General features: G+C 34.2%; 1 protein-coding gene across 7 annotated transcripts in view; it reads left to right on the forward strand.

The window, feature by feature from the left end:
- POT1 (protection of telomeres 1) overlaps positions 1-22457 on the forward strand; it is a 57841-nt gene that overhangs the window by 16518 nt on the left and 18866 nt on the right. For all 7 annotated transcript variants that reach the window (XM_015628836.3, XM_015628835.3, XM_015628838.3 and 4 more), the window contains 4 exons: positions 481-595; positions 5725-5855; positions 14621-14911; positions 18779-18934. In XM_015628836.3, the coding sequence (XP_015484322.1) occupies positions 481-595; positions 5725-5855; positions 14621-14911; positions 18779-18934 (693 nt within the window). The remainder of the gene's footprint in view (positions 1-480; positions 596-5724; positions 5856-14620; positions 14912-18778; positions 18935-22457) is intronic.

Here is a 22457-nt window from a genome sequence, read left to right on the forward strand (position 1 = left end):
AATTTCTCAAATCTGCCAGAATTGTGGTATTTTAATCAGATATGCACAGTGGCTGTGAGACGGAACCCCCGCACCAGCCCAAGACAAGGAGTCTGTACAGTGACACTGCCAAGCAGAAATACAAAGCTATTTCTGTTTGTGCTTTAAAAAGTCTCTGGATGGACATGTTAAAATGGATCAGTAAAAAAGTCTCTTTCATTGTTCTTTATTGTAATGACTTCTACTCACCTGGTTCGTGTATTGAAACTTATTCAATTAACTGGTTGGCTTATTGTAAGAAAGATGCAATCCCGGAAAGAAATTAAGTGTCTCGTGTGCTTTCTGAGTCTCAAGTGAATAAGATACAAAGAAGTAGATAACCTTTATTTCTTTAAGATGAAATAATTATGTCTGAGGATGAATGATGTTAAAAGGCAAAATTCTGTGTGAATGTTTGAATAATTTTTAATTTTGTTCCCTCATTGTATCATGCCTTTTCAGTCTGTTGCTCCAAAATATGTTTATACTCCCCTCAATCATCTAAAAGATGGAACTATAGTGAACTTGTATGGCGTTGTGAAATTCTTCAAGCCTCCATATATTAGCAAAGGAACTGGTATGTACTATGTTCAAGACATTTGAAATCTTCTCCAGCCAGAATTGTTCTTACTATGTTTGTTAAAAATCAACCAAAACAACAAATTCACATGTTCCTTTAACCATAGTTTTGATCAGCTAATACCAAGGAAAGAGGAGAACAAATAAATAAGAGATACCAGTCACTTCAGGCAGATTGGTGAAGACAGCAAATTAAGAAGGTTCTTAAAAGAGATTTGTCATTTGTCCAGCTACTTTAACAAGACTTTGGGCAACTGAGGATGTGGAACATCTTAAGTAGACAAGCGCTGATTGCTGGAAATCATTAGGGCAGCCATTCTGTCCACATATATAAAAACAGTGAAGTTAAATGCACCAACTTTCAAAGCAGCATGTCTCTGAAGCAGCTAGGAGATTTTTTTTTTCTGTTGAGTCATTTGCCAAGTTAATCACTTCAATTTCTTAAGTAGTAGAAATTTAATAGGGAAAATGATTATTTATTTAGCAACTAGTCCTTGCCTAAATGTAATTAATAACTTCCTAATACGTCTTCCCTGTGTATTTTCAGTTGACATTATTAAAATAGCACAGTGTAGCTAATACTAAAATAGTATCAGTAGAGAACAGGGATGCAGTCTGATATTTCTTATTTATGAAGATAGTTGTAATTCACTTGCTACTTTATAATGAAAATCTCTAAGACAATTTTAATCAGTCTGGGTTTTTGAGTAAAAATATTCACTAATCAGTCAAATATTTCAGTGTTGGTTTTTGATTTTTTTTCACTATCCAGAGTGATGATTGCTTGAGAGGGTACAAAATGGTCAACGATTGTTCTGTATTGTCAGGGCACAAAGTGGGTCTTGTGAGAAAATTTTGTGGTTGCTTTAGATCTGGCCCAATCCTACACCAATGCATTCTCTGTCTGACACAGTAATAATAGGATCATGTAGCTTTTAGCTGGTGCCCACTGGAAGCATGAAAGTGGGGCTACTGTGCTTTATCCAGATGGATTTTTATTCACTATATAGGTACGTTCTGAGGTACAAGATGCTGCTCCTTCTTACACATATTAAGGCTTAAGGATGAGGTCTTGCTCTGTGTTCCCATTAAAGGTGGGTACCACTGGACTGGTGCCTAATTTAATCTGGCTGGTTTATATAATCTATAATTAAAAGTTCATCATTTCCATTGCCATGATAGCATTAGATGCATGTTAAAACACTGATGAATGAAATGAGTTTTCAGTATGTTTATAAATTATTTTTTACAGATAAAGTTGTTTTAGCTAAGCATGCTTTTGCTTGAGGCATATAGTCTGAAATGTCTGTATATGAGGGCTTTATGAGTTCTGAAAACTGTCCAAGAAAGTGCTTTGGGTCTTGCTTGGTACAAGAGACAGGCAGGATTTTGTCTGCTAGAAGATCTGTTGGAAGTGTTCAAAATTATATTCTAACTTTCCTTCCCCAATAGTTTAAGAGTCTTAAGATATTTTTAATTTTTAACAAAGATTATATTCTCCTCTCTCCCCTCCCTTACTCTTTAGGATATCTCAAGTACTTAACCTTGAGATTTAATAGAAAAGAGAAGTAAACAGAAGAAAAAAGAGCCTCTGTCTTTGTAGTGTCCAATTTCAAAGATTATGTGCTTGACCATGAAAGTTTTAGGATGTTAAAACGTGACACCTACTGCTTCCCCAGCCCTTATTTTCATGTAGATATTGGTCAGTATTTTCCATAAAGCAGGGAATAATGAAGAATCCTTGCTGCTGGTTAACAGTGTCACAGCATGAATGTCCTGTTTTTCTGAGGAAACCTCCATCTAGCATTTTATCATAGATGCATGCAGTCTACTTGTATGTCACATGTTCAGTTAAAATCTCATCCTACCTAGACATGCGTGTAGATTGTAACTATTTTATTTTTATGAAATATTTCTTAGAATCAAAATTAATAAAGGATACCAAGTTGTAAAAGATACTTCTAAAAAGCTTGGCCGCTTCCAGGTCAACAGTTTTACATGCCCAAAATGCAGATTAAGAATCAAATCAGATTCTTAAAGAATTTTTGAAGCCCTAAGTTTTATTTTTATTTTCAGTTTTTATTTGATCTTGAGCCAAGTTAATCAAACAGCCCGGAATTTGTTTAAAATTATGTAGCTGAAAGAATGAACTCGAATTTAAACTATACCACTTGGTTAACTTGAATTACAATAGTCAAATTTTATCAAGTAATAGCAAACCAACTTTACAGTGCAAAGCAAACCCATCACAGAATGTTGTGGTATCCATTTGTGAGGAAGCAAACTTAAACCTGTAGTAGTTTTTCTTCAAAGTACTGTATTCCATTTGGGGTTTTTTTTCTGAATCAAAATGTTGAGGATTTATTTAAGTTTTGCAGAACAGAATAAAAACAGTTGCAGAGGTAAAGGTAGTAATTTAATTTTTGGACCCCTAGAGATTAGAATAATGTTTTCCCTTCTGTTCACAGTGGTTTATATGCATTTCTTTTTTAAATAACCACTCTTTCTAATCTTCAAGTATAGAAGATAAATAAAAGATACTTAGAGGAATTAATAACAATAGTAAATAGTTGAATAAATAATTAATAGAAATCTCAAGACAGTTACTTTGATCTACAGTTTAAAAATTACATCATTGAAACATCTGTTTAGCCAGATGCTTCTGGTAGTTACCAAATTGTATCTCTAAAGCGAATCACCATGTTAGAAATAACAAGCCCTAGTAAAACAGTTTGGTTCTTCAGGGGTTTTTGTTTTGGGTTTCTGCAAAATGTATTTGATTGTACATATATATATATACACACACATAGAAGTGTGTGTACATTTTTATTATTTTTTCTTGTCTTGTTGAAGTATAAATGGTAAATTAACTAGGTCAATTTCTTGGTGTTAGTGCAGACACTTGTGTATTGAAAGGCCTCAGTAATTCTTGAAAACAGTATTAAATGTTTCATTTAGTTTTGAAGAGAGAATAATTTGCTACAATAATCTCTGCCTTTTTTGTATGTATTGAAATAAAAGAAACAGAAGGCAATCTTTAATTAGAGTCTCTGACTGCTAACAACATTGCCCAAAACCTTTTTATCTCTTGGAAGGGAGTAGTTATTGGTTCAGGGTAGTGTGTTTTCCACTAAATGTTACTGAGAAATAAATTTGTGATTGCCCAAAAGGGGATGTGTAATTAGATCAGTGCTTTCCACCTTAACAATTTATACAAGCATATTAGTCAGGAACTGCTGAAGTCCTCAGTAAAACTATAATAAATATTTATTCAGTAAATGATAAACAACTTGTTGGTCCGACAATATCAATAGCTACTAATCTGGAAAGCTTTTTTAGCAATTCTGGTTTTCTTAGGATGACTGAAAAATGAGTTGGTATGTGAAGCTGTGGGGTTTGGGGCTTTCGTGTTTGTTTTTTATCTATCTGTACACACTGTGGAGCAATGCTGGATTTCTGCTCATGCTAATAACCAGCATAACAGAGATTTCCATAAAAGATTAGAAATGCTATGGAGTTGTGAAAGGAAAGTTGCAACCTGAAGAATGAACCTAGACTGTCATGATAGTGGAGGCAACTTGAGATTTTCAGTAACTGTTACAGAGCTGCAAGAGATTTCTACTTCAAACTATTTAAAAGACCTAGAAGCTTGACAATCAGCATTCTCTATGCAGACAGTGTAACCTTCTCATATTTGGTAATAGTTGTGGATTTTTTTATGAAATGAAATAAAGAACTCATTAGCAAATTATAGCAATTGTATTTTTAAAGAACAGTAAGGACTAATATGGAAGAATATAAGAAGCATGTAAGACACATGCAGACTATCATGCTGTACTTTCATTTAAATTAAACATGAGTTATGTCTCCTTGTTTTTGTAACAATTGTGGGATATTACAAGCATCCTTACAGGTAGCTGTCCATGGCAGGCGGTTCCTCATGTAATGTTAAGCCTAAGTGAGAACACCCCTTCATAATAATTAAATATATTTTAAAAAAAGGTAAATGCAGTTTGTAGTTTTGTGTAGTGTCAGCTGAAATACAGTGCTTTTACCAAGACAATCTAGTATGAAAGTAAAAGGCTTTCTGCCATAGCATATAAATTTGCTGAACTGTGCATCCATTGTGTCGTATTTTTAAGTCAAGTTATTCCAAGTAACATCTACCAGTGGTAAAATTTTTTTAAGGAAAATCAGTGGATTTTTTTTTAACCAGTGGAGTGAATTTCTGTAGTAAAGGAAAATTGACTCCAGTATGTAAACTTCCATTATTTATTCACTTGTTAGCTTGGTAATGAAGGGATTTTGCTTTGTTGGACGGTACATTGAGAAAAATCAAGTGTGACCAATGGTATTATATGACTAGCTGCGTCATAGAGTTACAGCTCAGGGAAATTGGGGATTTTGATAATTTAGATTTTTTTTCTCTTCTGTTTGGATTTTCTTTTTAAGAGATGGTGTCTCTTGGATAGCATACATGTTCTGTAAGCTGAAATGGAAAATACAGGTTTCATTTATGTCATCCACAAATATTGCTGTATTCTGGGCTGCATTGTTATCTTTGTATCTTGTTTTGATTTTACTTTTTAGATCATTATTAGAAATGAAATTCCATCAAGTTTAAATTCAGAAAGGCATATTTCATATTTTTACTCTGTTCTTGTGGTATATTTGTCTATCTTGCATATTTTGTTGAAGTGGAGGATATGTAATTTATGCTTTAATTTCCTTGTAGAACTCATTACCTTGTCAGAAATAGTGCAAAATAAATCTTAGAAACTTATTTTATAAAATTGTAGATATGCTCCTCATTTTGTAGAACACATAATTGAAACATGAAAGAATAGGATGCCTGTTCCAGACAGAAGGAAAAGACTTGTGTGTCCTTGCACACAGAGATGTGCTTAACCACACGTTTCATTTTCAGTTATTTGGGCTAATTATTGGCAAGATTGGCCACACTTCAGTTATTATGATACTGTAAAAAATTAACTTTGAAAAAGTTAATATTTAAAATGTCATCGTAGAAAAAAATTGCCCATAAGGGTGTTCCTTCCAAATTTAGTATCTGTGTATTAATAATTCCATAATGCCTGTTATTCATCCAGACACTTTTATATTTTACAGATTATTGCTCAGTTGTAACACTGGTGGACCCATCAAATGTGAAGTTGACATGCAATCTTTTTAATGGAAACGTAGATTTTCTACCAAAAATTTACAAAGTTGGAGATATTGTTCGATTTCATAGAATAAAGGTATGTACTAGGATGTGTTTATGTGCTTGCTTTTCTGCAGTGAGAGGACCACGGTAATAATTCAGTTCTACACATACAGAAATTAACTCTTGGAGATACTGGATAAAACAGCTGATTGTTAGAACAGCTGTGGTTATGGTATGGACCAAAACTGAAAGTAAACAATGACATTTTTTCAACAACAGTGTTTATTAAACTACTTGACAAGAAATCATGTGGTACTTCTAGATGGACAGAGTTTAACTGACATAAATTGGCACATTTTAGTCCTGTTCAAGCTGATAGAATTGAGGAGTTTCTTTAGGTCTTCTATTATGGTGCAGTTTAGGTCAGCTGGAGAATAACTCCAATATAGCAAATCAGTCTGGGCTTGTTAGTGTGCAGTGTGCTCCTGCTGCTGCTTCAGTGTTACTCTGCAATACTTCCTATCTGTCTGTCTGAAAGGGCATGCAGGAAACTGTTCATAGCTCTGGTACTGCTTCTGCTGGCTGTTTTTCTTATGCCTGCTGCAACTGTATGGGGAGGGGGAACCATCCTGCAGGGACTGAATGGAAGTCTTGTAATGCTGGATCATACATAAAGAGGTGCTTAATAGGACCAAAGATGTGATTTTACCATTAATTTGCAACATAACCATACGTAATTTTGTATTTACTTTTTGTGTAAAATAATTATAGCGGAAATTAATAAAGATAATGAAAGAGGCCAGTGGCAGGTGGGGGGGGGAAGAAGAGCCCAGTTTGCATATCTGAACACTCTAGAGAGTGTTCTAGGAAACTGGAGAGATGTAAGAAATTTAGGATTGTACAAAAGGATGATTAAAGGGATAAATATCCATAGTCCTAAGCATGTGTATTTTGATATGCTGTAGCAGGAGAACAAAGAAAAAAACCCCAAGACAATAAATGTAAAAGGTAGTAAGATTTAGCCAGTATTTCAGTTTCATACTGCTGAGATTGTTACAAAAGAACTTGCTAAGATTCAGAAACAGTCTAGAGTTATTCCTCTATATTATATGTACTTACCATTGAGAGAGAAATTAGCTAACCTATTCTGAGTTAGTATAAGGTTTCTCTGAGGTCATCTGTATATATAATGAGAGTGGAATTAAATTATTATATTTTGAAGCTTGTGGTGCTGATCAGTACTTGAGATGTGTTATCAGTCTTGGAAGTTCATGATTTTGACTTCAGATGGGAAACTCTTACACTAAATTTTAATATTTTCTCTGAAACCATCAGGGTGAATGTTATACAGATACATTCAGTTTAGAAACTCAGTGGAGATAAAAACTTGTTTATTTCTTCTGAAACAGAGTATGTATTTTATATATGTGGAAGAAGAAAGTAGAAAGGATCTGGTTAAGAAGAATTGAAAAGTTGTATGGCTGTGGTAGGTCAGTATTGGATTTCTAAGTACACATTAAGAAAATAAACAAGACCACTGTCAGGAAATTGATGTTTGCACCCTCTTTTATACAAACATAGTAATGTCTATCTTCTACTATTTATTATTATCACAACCTGACTAAGGAAACCTACCGATACAGCCTACAGGTAAGGGACCTCACTGTTCTAATTTGGCATCACTTTTTTAGATGATCATTCTAGAATTCTTGTCAGTTGGTACTTTTATCATTCTCCAGGATGATGTTCCAGGATTTAAAGAGAAGGTCTATCAATTTGCTTCTCTTATTTTTTTTATTTCATCCTGGTTGAGCTGTTCTAAGTAGTTTCCAGTCCTAACAGACCTCCAGCTGCTCACAATCTGTGTCTCTTCTATATCTCTCTCTATTCACATGAGCTCAGAGCTTGTTTAATTACTTTCTAAGTGAAAATGATCTAGAGTTACTAAGATGTCTTTTTCTGGATGGGAATGTTCTGATTACCCCCAATAAAGAAACAGGTATTTTGGAAGTTTTCATAGCTGATCTGAACAGATGTAAATCTGACACAAAAGGCTGGTGTCAGCTTCTGGGAATGAACTGGGAGAGGGAGGACTTCTTCGTCTTTCATCCATGAGCAGCATAGTAGGTATGACTTCTAATTACACTTTCTGCAGTTCTTCCTTCACTCTTTCCTGCTTTTGTATTCAGGCTTTAATCACCTTCTCTCAGCTCGAATGGAAAGCAAGCCAGGGTAGCAGAGGCCATAGTTTGTCAAAGCAGTGCTTATCAGTGGGGGCATAGATTACACAGCCTGAAGAGCATGTGTGCACGTTCTATCCTTTGAGGGAGATTGAGGGAGCAGATGTGCTTTTGAGGGACTTCCAGGGAGTTGACATTGATAGCAAACACATTTTAAAAATTACTGCTCCCAGTTAACACTATTGGCTTCTAATGGATAACTTCTCCTCATAGTAACAGAGGTGTTGACAAGATCTGATGGTCAGAGCTAATAAGAATTTAATGAAGAGGATTCTGCTGGAATTACTGGGGATAGAGAGTAATTTAATTTGCCTAATATTTGATGCAGAGAAGGAAAATTTAAGTGTCTTAGTAATAAAACTGGAAAATTATCTAGTTTTAATTACATTTCTGTTAATTTTCTTGAAGTGCATCTTTATGCATGGCATCATATGATGATTTCTCATGAATTACAGAATTTAGTGATTCACAGCACTGTACCCAGGCTTTCAGCCACAATCAATGCTCTGCCGAGATTGTGGAAGACCAGCCCCCCATCTCCCAATATAAAAGCCAGGCCATGATCTATTTGTCTAGTCTCCTTCTATCTTCATGTCAAAGGAAGAGTTTTCTTAGGTTGATTTTTCTTGGACATTCTTGTTTATTGTTCACTGTGAATACTCTTAGTATCTTAGAAGTAATGCCTAATGGTGCACTTAAACTGTGGGAAGAGGCAGTCTGCTGGAACTGGCTATACCTGCAGTATTTTACCCTTCCTTGACTTGCAAGTTTTGGCTGGTATTCTGCCTTTCATAAAATACTTCAAACCCTGCCATGATGATAGAATAGTTAATTTTCTCATTGGCTTTTCTCTAGTATTCCCTATTACTTCTGAGTGATTCACAAACAAGAACTTATTTACTCACTTCCAGTGAAGAGATCTGGTATTTGATTTCCATTTTAATGTTTGAGAATTGGAAAAAGTGAGGCACATTCTTATTTTGGCATTCATCTTGTTCAGTGTGCTCTAGTACAAGTACAGTGTATTTGTTCAATGTGGTCAGGATGTCCAGGATGCGTTCTGGTGGATCTTTTTCCTTAGTATGTGGCATTGCAGAGCTGTGTGGTTCATGTGTAACACTAAGAGAATGAAGACAGAGACAGTGAACTCTATTATAAACTTCACTTGCATGACTTTCTTGGCATAATGCACATTCTGTAACAACTACAAACCCTTAATTCTCTAGCTTTTTGTCACAGTAATCCTGATACTGTTCTCCTCTCCTACTTTCATTAACCTTAACTTCTATACATAGGCACCAGTTGCTGTAACAAATGAAGTAGAAATGGTAAAGTTGTCCCTCTCTTTCTTAGATAGTACTGTTGCATCACCACTGCGCTTCTCAAGTCATGCATTGTGTAGGAAAATGGTCTATAGAAAAATAGGGTCATGGGGGTTATGGAACATGGTATCATAACATAAATGCATCATGAGCTGAACTGAGTTTGCACAGGCATCAGTAACTGTCATCTGAACTTGGAATAATTATGGATTATAATCCTGTTGTTTTATCTTTGTGATTAGATGGCAGAATAGGAGAATCATTAAGATTGGAAGTTAACTCCAAGATTATCATATCCAATCTTTGACCAAATACCACCATGCCTAATGCAGCATCCTAGATCTGTAGAATAAAAAAATGCAGGAAAACACCAGGAAAATAAAATCCTTGCATGCTATTAATTCCATATTCATCTGATTTAAACTCTTTAGATTTACAATGTAAAAGCATAGTCTCTTTGAGCAAAAGGATTTAATAGCCACCGTATAGATGGTTTTTCCTTTCATAGATCAGTAGATTGACAAGTGTAAGATGGATGTTTTGTTAGTGAGTTTCTAAGGTGTTTATCCACAGAGGAGGAGGAATCTGAATGTCGAGTATATGGAGCATGTCTTCATAACAGCATAAAAGTATCACACTCCCTTTTTTGTTATCCTTACCAGTTCTGTTCTGTCTCTCTTCTAGTTCATCACTCTCCTAAATATAGTAATATTTAAGATAGCATTCGTTCCACTGTGTTACTTACTTTGATCTTTGAACAATCTGCTGTTATTTCCAGGAGCACTCTTACTTTTGCACTTAGCTAGCAATTTCCTTGTCTCTTTATATTCTCTCCTTTAGTTCAATCCTGTTTGTCCAATGAAAGTTGATGTCTTTCCTTCTTTCTGCTTAATGAAATATGGAAAGTACTGAGAGAAAGACACAGCTGAAATATCTGCTCACTTATTCCTGGGCAGCCCTAGCTATAGCGGTTAGGTTGATAAGGATCGGGGGGGAGGGAAAGTCTGGAGCTTGGTTACACACCATACTGAATGAACATTAAACTTTTGCAGAATATAGCTCCCAGATTCTTAGTGTCTTCTGAGTAAATGTGGTCCAAATATATAAACTTGACCAAAATCAGGTTTGAGACTTTCTGCTAAAAAGGATGTTGAAGAGCGAGGGTGTTGTCTGTTGCACTGCTACCCAGTTTTAAAATTCTTTTCAAAAGAGTGGAAGGAATCAGTTTTTTTTTTTAGTAATCAGTTAGGAGATTCTTTTTAATACAGAAAAAACCTACTTTTTTTTTTTTTTTTCTCAGAAATATCAGTATTACTATTGCTTTTGGCTCCCCTTCAAAAATTCTGTAAGGCATGCAACTCACTTTGAATGGAATTTAAATTTTAAAAAAGTATTTTTCCTATAGTAAATAATGTCAGGAAATGGTGACTGTAGGCAGTGATAAAGTGTCTCTGTAATTTGAAGTCTTAGCAATTTGCACATATGATTTTCATATCAGTACTTTTGGTCAAGTTACTGGATCAGGTTTTAAATATGTAGAAGATATTTCAAAATAATAATTTTTTAGAATTTCCTTAAATAAACTATGCCACTTTCTCTAAGGAATATTTCTAAAGCAGTATCACAGTGCCTTCTGGCTTTTTAAATTATTAAACCAGAAATTATTTCAACTGGCCTAACTGTATAAACTTTTTGCATACAAATTTTTCCACAAAATACTTGTTTCTTCAGGTGAATTGAATTGGTAAACAAAATACAGTGTATTGCTTATTTTTTTCTTTAATTTGTGTTTCCATTGCTGCAGATGTTTCTGACAATCTTATTTTACAGGCAGCAATTCAGGAATGCTAGAGGATAAGCTATCATTTATGGTCCCAATATCTAGATGTGTTCATCATGTCTTCAAAAAATCATTTTACTTCCATGTAACTATCATTGTTAATTTTCTTTCAGAAGGTGCCTGCAGACAGTTTTGATAGTTCTTCTTGTGATACTTAAACATATTCAGAACGGTTTAATTTATACTTCAAGTGACTTCTCTATTTCATTAGTAGCTCTCTGTTCATACAGCTGGAGGTACAAGTAAGCCAGGATTACATTATTAAAATATAAGAAAATATAATCAGCATCCTCTATTATCCAAATTTGTTTAGACTATTTACTTAAGATGGGAGAATATTTATAAAATATAATGAAATCTACCAAATGCATTCTAATGGGTTCTTTTTTCTGACAGGATACTTTCCTTCATACAAATATCATCAGTGACAATAATAAAAAAAATAAAGTCTTCCTTCTTAGTATAAAAACATGTACATTAGCTTGGTATATGTTGTTTCCCTAGGCATTTTTTGATATTCTAAGATGATCTGTGACTGCAGTGGTTTCATAATAGTCCTTTGCTTCTATAATTTAACAATCAGTTTTGATGGAAAACTACCTTGGAGATGCTATTATTCCAGCTTTATACACTACTTACTATCAGACTTTTCCATTTAGTGAGATGAATAACACCATCTTCAGTAAAAAAAAAGAAAAAAGGATGTATTTTACTTTGCTGTAAATCTATTTATAAATATTTCAAGATTTGGTTCTTTTCAATAACCATATTCAGGATAGTGTTGTACCGCATAGAAATCAGTAGAGTTTATTGTTCATGCAGTTTGTTAAGGTGACATTTCACCTATTGTTCTTTAGTTTACAAAAACAATGCCAAAGATTCCTTAAATATGTACTGGAATTTACTTGTTTAGAACAAGCCAAATGCATTTTATCTGCTCCATTGTTGTCCCAGAGGATATTTTTATTTAGCAACCATTAACTATTGAAATTATTTAAAAGTTTAATGGAATTTTAAAAGTGATACCTGTCTGCCCTGCTTCCCTGTTAACCCCCTGCTTCACCCTCCCCCACCAATTTTTTGAAAGATATATCCTTGTCCTCTAGAAATGACACAAAATCTACTGCAGGGGAATTGTTGTCATATGTAAAAGTCCCAGGTTGACTCTTTTGTAAATTTAATTCAAATTCAGAATTGTTTGGAAGATACAACATGTTTACAGAATCAATGCTTAACTTAATCTGATATCTACTTAAGAGTGACATAATGAAACAACATTTGTCTATAGATTTTTATTCATTTTACACTCCAGCAATCCCTCATCACTTTAGCAATGATTTGTTTTTAAAGGACAGGCCCAGAGAATTTCTGTTAACCACCATCTGTTCCATGGGTCCAACATAAGTAATTTTCCAGCTGTGAAATACTTCTTTCTGTAACCATTTCTACATTTTCTATTCCTGTTTCTTCTGTTCCTCACTAATATTGTCGAATTCTGTTTACATTTGAGCGGACTCAGTGGCTTCTACACCTGCCTGTGACTGAGGACATTTGATTTTGTTAAAGATCACTGGTAATTTTCTCATCATGACAGTTGAGATTTACCTTGTTACATATTTTATTTCTTTTTTTTTTTTTATTTTATTTTATAATTGCCTTTTCCAACATTACGGCTGATTTAAAATTCACTAAATGAGGGTACTGGGAGATGTCAGAAGTACAGTATGTCAGCCTCCTGAATGCTCAAAGCATGACATGAAGGATTTGGGAAGAGAGGAAAATAACTTAAGGTAAAAGTCGTCTCCCTGGGTGGTAGCCCAGGGAGACATAGTGCTTTCTTTATGGTTTTGTAGAACGCTTAGAGCATTCATAGGAGACTAGGACACAATTTTTACTAAGAAAGAAATCAAGGTATTTTTATGATGATTTAAAAGAACTAGTGAAAAAATAGGTAAATTAGAAATTAAAACACTTCAAGAAACATTTGACATTTCAGACAAGATACAAAAAATACTCTTGAAGTATATTTTGATACAGTATGAAGAGGTAAAAGTGATGAGAGTTTTCATCAAGTTTCATTCAATTGATAGCAGCTAAGTAAATCTGTGTGCTTAAATTAGATAACATCTTACAGGGGAACACATTTTTTCCAGATCATTGATAATGGGGGGGCAAAATGATTATGAAACCATGCATTTTCCATATTTGTCCTTTGGCTTTTCTTGTATTTTCAATATTTAAACATAAAGGTTAAAAGACTGAAGCTTTTCAGTGGTTCACTGAGGAAGAACTACATCCTGAATTGATGTGCTCCATTGGTCGAGTCTGAAGAATGCTTAAGTAAATCAAAGTTTATCTTAGAGATGACCCTTAATGCATATATGCATTATGTCAGAGTACCAGGGATTAAAGGAGTTCTGTCACCAAGATTGAACTGCTATGTTTATGAATTTCCAAGGTCATTGAATGCCTGATTTGTGTGCTTTTAAAATTTCACTATGTTTATAAAATACAGGCCTAAATCATTGGCAATGTTTTGCTGTTTAGGACTTCTGATACATATTGCATGTTCTGCATTTCATATCAATGGGATTTTCAACCATTTGAAAACTGAGCCCTGGGAAGCTCATACTAGACTGTGTTCATGTGTGTTACTGCTTACTTGGTAACCCGACATTAATTAAAAAGGAATGGGTCAAAAAAGACTGTTTCAGATTTCAGGATAATGAGTCGTGCAGTGCTTTGAGATAGATAAATCTATCATTGCAGGGAGCAGTAAGACTAGACTGGACCCTTGAAGGAATGCTTCAGACTTTAAATACTGTGTTTCATATGGCAGCAGATGCACAGCTAAATTAGCAGGATTTAGGAGACCTGCCACGAGCAGGACAGTAGACATTGAATAACTGTGATAGCTGTATTCGTAATTCAAGGAATGAAAGCTCATCACTATTTGCTTTATAGAAAAAAAATACCTTCTTGAGCTGATACATTTTTTTTCAGTTCCATAGTGTTGGGAAGCAGGGCTATTGGTGAGGGGCCAAATCAGGAATCCAGAATAATTTTGCCATTACTCTGCTGTGTGACCCCTAACAATTAATTTCTCTAGTGCTTTAGTTTCCCCTTTTATAAGGGCAATCCTTATCTGTTCCCCACACAAATACTTTGATGTGTGCAAATAAAACACTCCTGCAAAGATGGTGTAGGTATAAATGTTACAGGTAGTTTGTCTGCCTCTTCAGAAATTTCTTGTGTAATGTTATATTTCTGCTTATACATTTTGTTTTCTTATTAATTTTACCTTTTTGTTTTGTTTTTATTTTGACTCTGTTCTCCCAATAGAACCAGGAACAGAGGTGATCAATGGTCCATTTTCCATGCACATGATAAAGCAGAAATATATTTCTTTTTCCATGTAGTGCAAACTGGTTTTTTTCTCATTCATATTTTATTACAGATCAGGGAATACAATGGACAGATGCAGGGAATTACCAGTGGGGGATTTGCATCCTTAACTTTTGATGGAACTGTAGGAGCTCCAGTAGTTCCTCGAGCTTCTAGCAGAGACTACACTTTCTTGGATGAAGAACGGAAAACGATAGAAGAATTACGTATTTGGGCAGCCAGTAATATTTCCATCTCTGGACCAGCAACAAAATTGTCTGGTGTTGAGCCAATGCTGTTCTTTGATCTTACGTGCCAGCTGGTAGGAAAAGCAAAAGTGGATGGATCTTCTTTTCTTCTAAAGGTAGACTTCCTTTTTAAAAATAATTTGTTAGGTTTATTAAGACATTGTGATATATTTTTTAATAAAACATACATATTAATTTAAATAATATTATGTAGATAAAGATTTTTAGTGTAAGCAAATCTGTGATCTTTGGCTATTTTGATTCTATGAAAACAAAATAGAAAGCCCAGTTGTCTTTGATCACCTTGTTTGGTTTTTTAGAGAGGTTTATTAAGATGGCATTATATAGATCAAAATTTCATGAAGATTTGTAGATAAATAAAACTTGTTTAAACTTGTTTTCTAGTTAGCAGCATTTACTGCTTGTTTTTCTAGGTTTGCTGGATATGATTAGTGCAGTAAAAAGCACTGCCTAAAAAAGAATGAATGGATTATGCTATCATGATGGATTTCAGGTAGCTTCTTTTAGTTATACATGAGCACTTTGGGCATCAGTGCTCACTGAAAGTACAAAATGCAAAGTGCCATGGAACAAGAGAGCAGATTCTAAAGGTCCTTCACATTAGCTAAATAGAAAGGAGGTCTCCATAATATTCCTAGTTTTAGTTCCAATGTATCAGTCTGGTGCTCTTCCAGAATTCCTCTGTATTTATTTTTTACTTGACTGTTAAAACATGAGTAATTACAAGCTGTTATTTTCCACTTTATGACTTCATAAAATAATATATTGGTTCTACTGTGTTAAACTGTATTGTTAGAATATTTTTAGAAATAGCACTTGGCATTATTCCTTCATTGAAGCAGCAAAGATTTTTATCATCCAGAGCAATGCATTGCTACACAGAAAAAACCTTAAGTGCATACTGTAACATATTCTGCAACTGCTACAAATATTTCCATTTAATTATGCCTTTTGAAAGAGATGTCAAATGAGACCCAGTAAATTTTCATTACTTTGTGGACTGTAATTAAGTTGTTCATCAATAAGTGTATCTTCAGCATTGAGGGACCTTTTGCAAGGATGGAGACAAGTCAATTTAATTCTTAAATTAATATTTTTTTTACACACTTTCCTGTGTTTTAACACCTGAAGTCGATTTTGTCACTTTTGTGTAGTAAAGGTGATTAATTTGGGAAATCTTAGGATAGACTTATGAAGGTAAAAGCTTGAGGTCAAATAATGGTACATCAGGTTTTTAGCATAAAATATTAAATACTTAAATGTGTATTAGAATACATTGGACAAGCTACATTAATATTCTGTTGCCAATTTCCTCCATTTTTTTAACAGTGGTAAAATCCATTTCTGATATCAAATACTGGTTGTGATAGAAAAGAAACGTTTCTAAAAACTTGTAGACAGATCTCTGATTATTTTCTTGATTTGCTAAATTAAAAAAAAAATCAAACAAAACAACCAATTCAATACCAGCTCAAATTGAGTGCTCATTAAATAGTGTTTTATTGTATAATTTTGTTATGCATTTTATAATTATTATTTGCATTTATTTTATTCCAAGTATATCAGCTAAATTAATGTTTGATTGTACTATTAAAAAAATCATGATTATTTTAAGCATTGATCTCATGTACCTAGTGGAGAGTGCTTCAAAGACAACTGAAATGAATTTCAGCAATTTTGTGCATCACCTGTAGCATAACTTTTAAATTACACTTGATAAATTAATTCCTATTTGCAAGGCAGTAGAGTTGATAAGGCATAATCACTGACCTGTTACTGTTTACCATTTTATGAGAATTTTGTTATTCAGATTGGTGAAGACTAACAAATACACTGTAGAAATTATTCTGTCATTAATGTCTTTTATAAGAGTTTTATTATTACTCTATTCTTCCTCTCTGTCAGTTAAATTGTGTACACTAAGGTAAGTTGTATGATGAGCATATTCTGCTGAAGACAGAAACAGGTATTTTGTCTCTCCCATTTCAGTGTTTTCCTACCATGGTGGTAAAATGTTACCACTAACTTTCCTTTAGCTCCAGTCTGTTCATGACTAGTAATAGAACCATTTGTTGTTTTTCTTTCAAAATTAATTAAACCAGTTTTGGATTTTATTCCAGTATTCGTTTTTGAAACCAGCACCAGAAAACTGGGATGTTTTCATGTTTTGTGGAAAGTAGAGCTGCCAAGCTCCTGAGGTAGAGAGCTTTATCTGTTCTTATATTTGTGCAAGAAAAAACCCAAAACCACTAGCTTATAAATTCCTCTAAAAGGTGCCCTGGTGCCAACCCTGTTAGTTCCTCTGGTAAAGGACATTTTAAAACTAAGTCACCATCCTTTTCTTCTGATCAGGGAGCATGCAGGTTATTTTAATCCATTTGTCAGATCATCTCTCCAGTGTACAGTTACCAAAGTGTCTCAAGTTGAAAAATAATGGAAAGTTTGACAAACATAAGATTCTTTACTTCGTCAGAGTGACTAAATTTGTAATATGTATGCACTAAATCTGTTTTCAAGCTGAGTTCTGGAAAAGATGTGATAATTCAAGCAATAGACAACCTTTCTTTCAAAGGTGGTTTTAAGTATTTCATGGTACAGGATCAGAAGATAACAGGCTTTTTTAAATCTATGGCAGCATACACCACCTCATTATCTGGGTCCTTCAGAATTTACTCTTATTTGGCAACATAATTTGATGTCATGGATCATTTTCACTATGAACAGTTTTCCCTTTAATCTTTTGATTTTGGATGCATATTCCATGAGTTGTTATTAGTGCATTTATACATAGCTTTGCTGATTCTTAGATCTTTTCCTGTGGGCCTGTTGATCCAAAGCAGTTAAGCATAAGGGGAAGAAATCCTTTAAAAATTAGGCTTTAGTGTCTTTTTTTCTTGCCATCTGCAGTGCCTAATTCGTGGGACAAAGCACCTTGATATCACAAACTATCTGAAAATTGGAAAATAGGTTCTTCTGTTGAACATACATGTATGAAATCCTATGAAAAGCAGAATTTCAGAAGTATAGTCCAACTGCTTCTAGATTTTTGTTTTACTATGCCAGTATATCAAACCATTATTTTTGTGTCTTTGAGAAGAGTATGTTTCCAGAAACTCAGGAAACTAGGGTTCACAGGATAATATTTAGGTTAAGAAATAAGATTTTGTTTCAAGGTGTTAAGCCTGTCAGTAAGCTTACATTTTCACAACACTTTGATAGCTAAAAAATAACTACTGATATTTCAGTACTTGAAGTGTATCAAGTATCAGCTTTATGCAAACAAGTTTTAGAATTATTGTTAATAAATACAGATTAAGTACTGATGTTTTTCTGATATGTTCTGGGTAACTAGCAGTGTGTACTGATATAGGAGATCATCAGTAATAGGTCAGTAAATGCTGTGTACTCAGTTTTAACATACTGGAGTGGTTAAAAAAACCCTACAGCAGGATTAAAATATTAAGTGCAGACAGTTCTGCATATGATGAATTCTGATAGTTGTAACAGCTGACCCTAAGATTGTCTCAGCTGCTCAGACCATGGTTCCAAGAGCAGCAAGGCTGAGGGTTCAATCCCCATGTGGAGCATTCACTTAAGAGTTAGACTTGATAATCTTTGTGGGTCCTTTCCAGCTCAGAGTATTTTGTCATTCTGTGCTGATGATAAGCAGCTGAGGTTTAGCTAGAGCTGTTATTTTTATTTTTTATTTAAATATTTAAAAATGCCAGGTTTTACCAGTTGATTATATTTTCTGTTGAGGTGATTTTATGCTATGTAAGGAGTAATAAATTAAAAATCCCTTAAGGTCTAATTCAGGTATTTTAATGGCTTTTAGACTGAGACTACAACTAAGATCTCTTATTGTTAATAATTTTAAATCAAAATAATAGAAATATAAGTTGTTAAAGTCTGACTCTAAAGTATTCTGAGTGCATTGAAATAGTTCATTACATGTATTGCAGGTTTGGGATGGCACTAAATGTCCCTACCCCACATGGAAGGTGCCTGTGGAAGCAAAAGACCTGGAAGGGGAAAAAGTTCTTCTTCATCAGCTGAGAAATCTAACAGTGGACATTCTAGTCTATGATAATCATGTACACCTGGCAGAATCACTTAAGGTAATGCACAGTTTGGTATTTCTCTTTCTTTTTGTGGCCTGTTTTCTGCTTAAAAGTTGCTTTTAATCAATTCAGTTCTGCTGTAATTAGTTTAATGTGCCTCTTTATCTTTTGCTGTATTTCCCATACCTTTTATTTGAAAGCAAAACTTCACCATGTGTTAAACAGGCTTATTACCCAAAAATTGCCATGAACATATTCTTCCAATTAAGCACTTTCCAGACAATGAAAATAATGCACTCAGAAAATGTATTCTATGCTTTAGAATTATTTTTAAATTATACGATGCAGTGTTAAACCTGTAGTCCTGTTAAACACCCTTAATTCCAAAGTCAATAGAAGATTTTCTGTTCTATAAGTTTCTGCAGTTTGCAGTGCAGTCTCCATTTAGTAGGTCAGTAATGTTGATTGTGCCTAGATGGAGAAAACAACAACATAATTAAACATTAGATCTTCAGCAATACTGCCATCTTGCTTCAGAATACTGGAACTTGGCAAAGAATGCATCTTTCATTTCATGCCTTGCCCTCTATGCTCAAGATTGTTCTTAAGAAAACGCTTACTAGAAAATAAAGAGAAGCAATAGCCTTTTTTTTATGCTGGGTCTATCAGCAGACATGAAATTATTTTGATACATTAACACCCATTCATAAGTAAATTACAGATAGCAAAGTAAGTGCAAAATTTTTTTGTAAGAATTCATAACAAAACTGACAGCAGTATTTCATTTCTTACAAGTTCTCTTCAAGAACTTTTCTCTTGCTAACTGGTGTAAAAAACTGATGTTCTGCTGAAATGGTATGTTTTGAATATGAAGGAAAAAAGTATTTTAATATTAATAAAACATATTTTCTTGAGTAGCTGATAATTCTTACTTTATTATTCTCCCCCATTTATATTCAGAAATTGAATCACATACTGAGTATGTGATACATGGGATATCTTCATTCTCTCTCTCAATTTTTTGTTTCCTATCCACTTGCTCTTTTGCATTTCTGAAGCATTTTTACCTTTGCTGGATACTGCACTGTATAGTAGAAGATTTAATCATTTCAAAAGAAATTGTTAAGAAACCCCCTTTGACTTCTTGTGGGTGTTTCTCTCTTTCTGGCTATGTCCAAAGTTGCAGTAGTTTCAAATTAGATAATTTTTGTACACAACATTTTAATTGCTTGTCTTAGTGGAGTTATCAAAGAAAGAGCTGATATGCTGAGAATTAAATTTCAGAAATATTTATTAATTGCAGATTGTAACATGTAGAATTAATTGTATTTCAGAGAATAATTTTTATACATAGATATATATATAAAAATGTATATACACGCACATATATATATATTATAAAATTTGGGGGAAATTCTCCCTAAAATGGAGGACTTTATTAAAGGCTTTTAAATACTAGTGGAAATCGTGTCATATCATAAAAAAGCATAATCAAAATACGTATGATATTTTATTGAGTTCAGGATCTTGTTACACAAAGCTATTTTTAAAAATTAATTTATGTAGCAGTACAGAACTGGCAAGTGTTTAGTGGATCCACATGTGCCTTCGCAAGTCTGATTAGATATTTTGCTAGTTTATGGTTTCAGAAACAGTTTATGGTTTCAGAAACAGTAAAAAGTGCACAATTTTTCTGTCTTGTCTTCTACATTTAACACTAGCTCAAAGTGGCCTTTTTCAATGTAAATTGTTACAAAATTGTTAGGTTACACTCTCGCCTCAAGTTGTGTACCATTTACAACAACAGTTGCAGCTTGGAAATGATGTTTTATGTAGGAGCAATCTGTTTTACACAACCCTGATAACAAGAAGGCCAGATTAAAAAAAAAAAACAAATTGAAATACATGTTCTTATTTTAAAATTATATCTGTAGGTGCATGTTCAGACAAGAAATCTCTGAATAAGTACCACATGCCAGAGAAAGTGGGTAATATATTACAGGGAATTTTTGGCAAATCATGGAGCACAGTGCCAGGGATATTGCTGCAAGAGTTTGTTAAAAACTCCTTGTTTATATTGTCTGTCCAGAGAACGCTGAAGATAGGAGCACTTTATCTCATTTTCTAAGACAACTAATACTTTAAATTTTCAATGGAGAGAACTTTAGTTAAAGGTATGTTGAAGGTATGTTGCAGGTGATACTGTAAGTAGAATTTTTTCCCCTGTATTTACTGGCCCCCCTTTCCTGCTGGGCAGGGCTGTGGCTTTTCAGCATTTGGTGCCATAATAGAGCACAAAGAGAATTTTCAGAAATCTCCTCTTTGAAGCAGATTATTGCCTGGGGCATAAGGACAAGGCAAGACCTACAACTAAGCAAAGAAAATGGTGTTTACCACTTTTGCTTGAATTTCCCTAATCCTCTGGCAATGTTCCCTTATCCTCTGGCAACCTGGAGTGGATGAGGCTTTCTTATTGCTGTAGGAACCCCAGCCTACAACTGTCTGGAATACAGTTGCTCTACATGGTTTAACCTTATGCCAGTTTTCCAGAACTTCTCAGGGTTCACTGACTTTACCGTGAAGTTTGGGAATAGGTCTGTGACATGGGTTTCTCCATCTGGGGCATTTTGCTTGGGTGGTAAGCATCAAGATGAGTGAGTGTCAGTGGTCAGCACAGTAGGGGTCCAGCTGCCCACAGTTGGTCAGAGGTTTCCTGATTTCTGGTTTGCACTGAATATGATTCAGTGCATTCCTCTTCTGGCTTGATACCATCAATTCTCTGTTGCCATGCATTTTATGGATAATGCAATTAAAACAAGTAACCTTGAGCATACATACGTGTCCTAGTCCGTAGTTTCACAGTATTTTCTTTGTCTTATATATCTTCAGGTGTAGAATTTGTCTATTTTCAGCTGTTTCTCCTATGTCATGACTATCACGTCATGTCTTTCATGATGGTAGTTTGACTAAACTAAGAAGTTTGTTTTCCTAGTGGTGGCAGAGTCACATTTTCACCACACAATTCAAATGAGTTGCTACATGGATACAATGTCTAGCTTCATATTTTTCAGACCTAGGTAGCATTCCTTCAACCTGTGAGTTGTATTCTTCCCACTTCTGTCTTATTACTCATTGAAAAGGGAAAAAACCCAAAAGACACCACTCTTGAGTCCTTCAAACTCTTAAATGGATTTATTTCTTACTGCCCAAGATGGTGCCTAAATGTCTCATTTGCAGAAAGTTGTGTGCTATTTACTCAGTAAAATTGGACTGTTGCTGCAATAAAAATGATGACAAATCTCACTGAATATTATCAACCATAAATATAGGCAAAATTGAGTGCAGGTGAATTTGTTGGGTGATTCCTGTAGATAAAGGCAGTTTCTTGTGTACCTTTTTGGACAGACATGAATATTTACCTGCAATGACAGATGCTGTTGTGAATTCACTGAATTCCAGTGTGATTATGAACACAACCCAATATGTATTGAAATAATTAAGAGAATTTCCTATGCTGAAAAGTTGTTCTAGTTAACTAGTTGCAGGGAACTGCATATATGACTTATGCATTTCAATTCTC

The sequence above is a fragment of the Parus major genome, chromosome 1A (assembly GCF_001522545.3).
Source record: "Parus major isolate Abel chromosome 1A, Parus_major1.1, whole genome shotgun sequence".
Classification (NCBI taxonomy): domain Eukaryota; kingdom Metazoa; phylum Chordata; class Aves; order Passeriformes; family Paridae; genus Parus; species Parus major.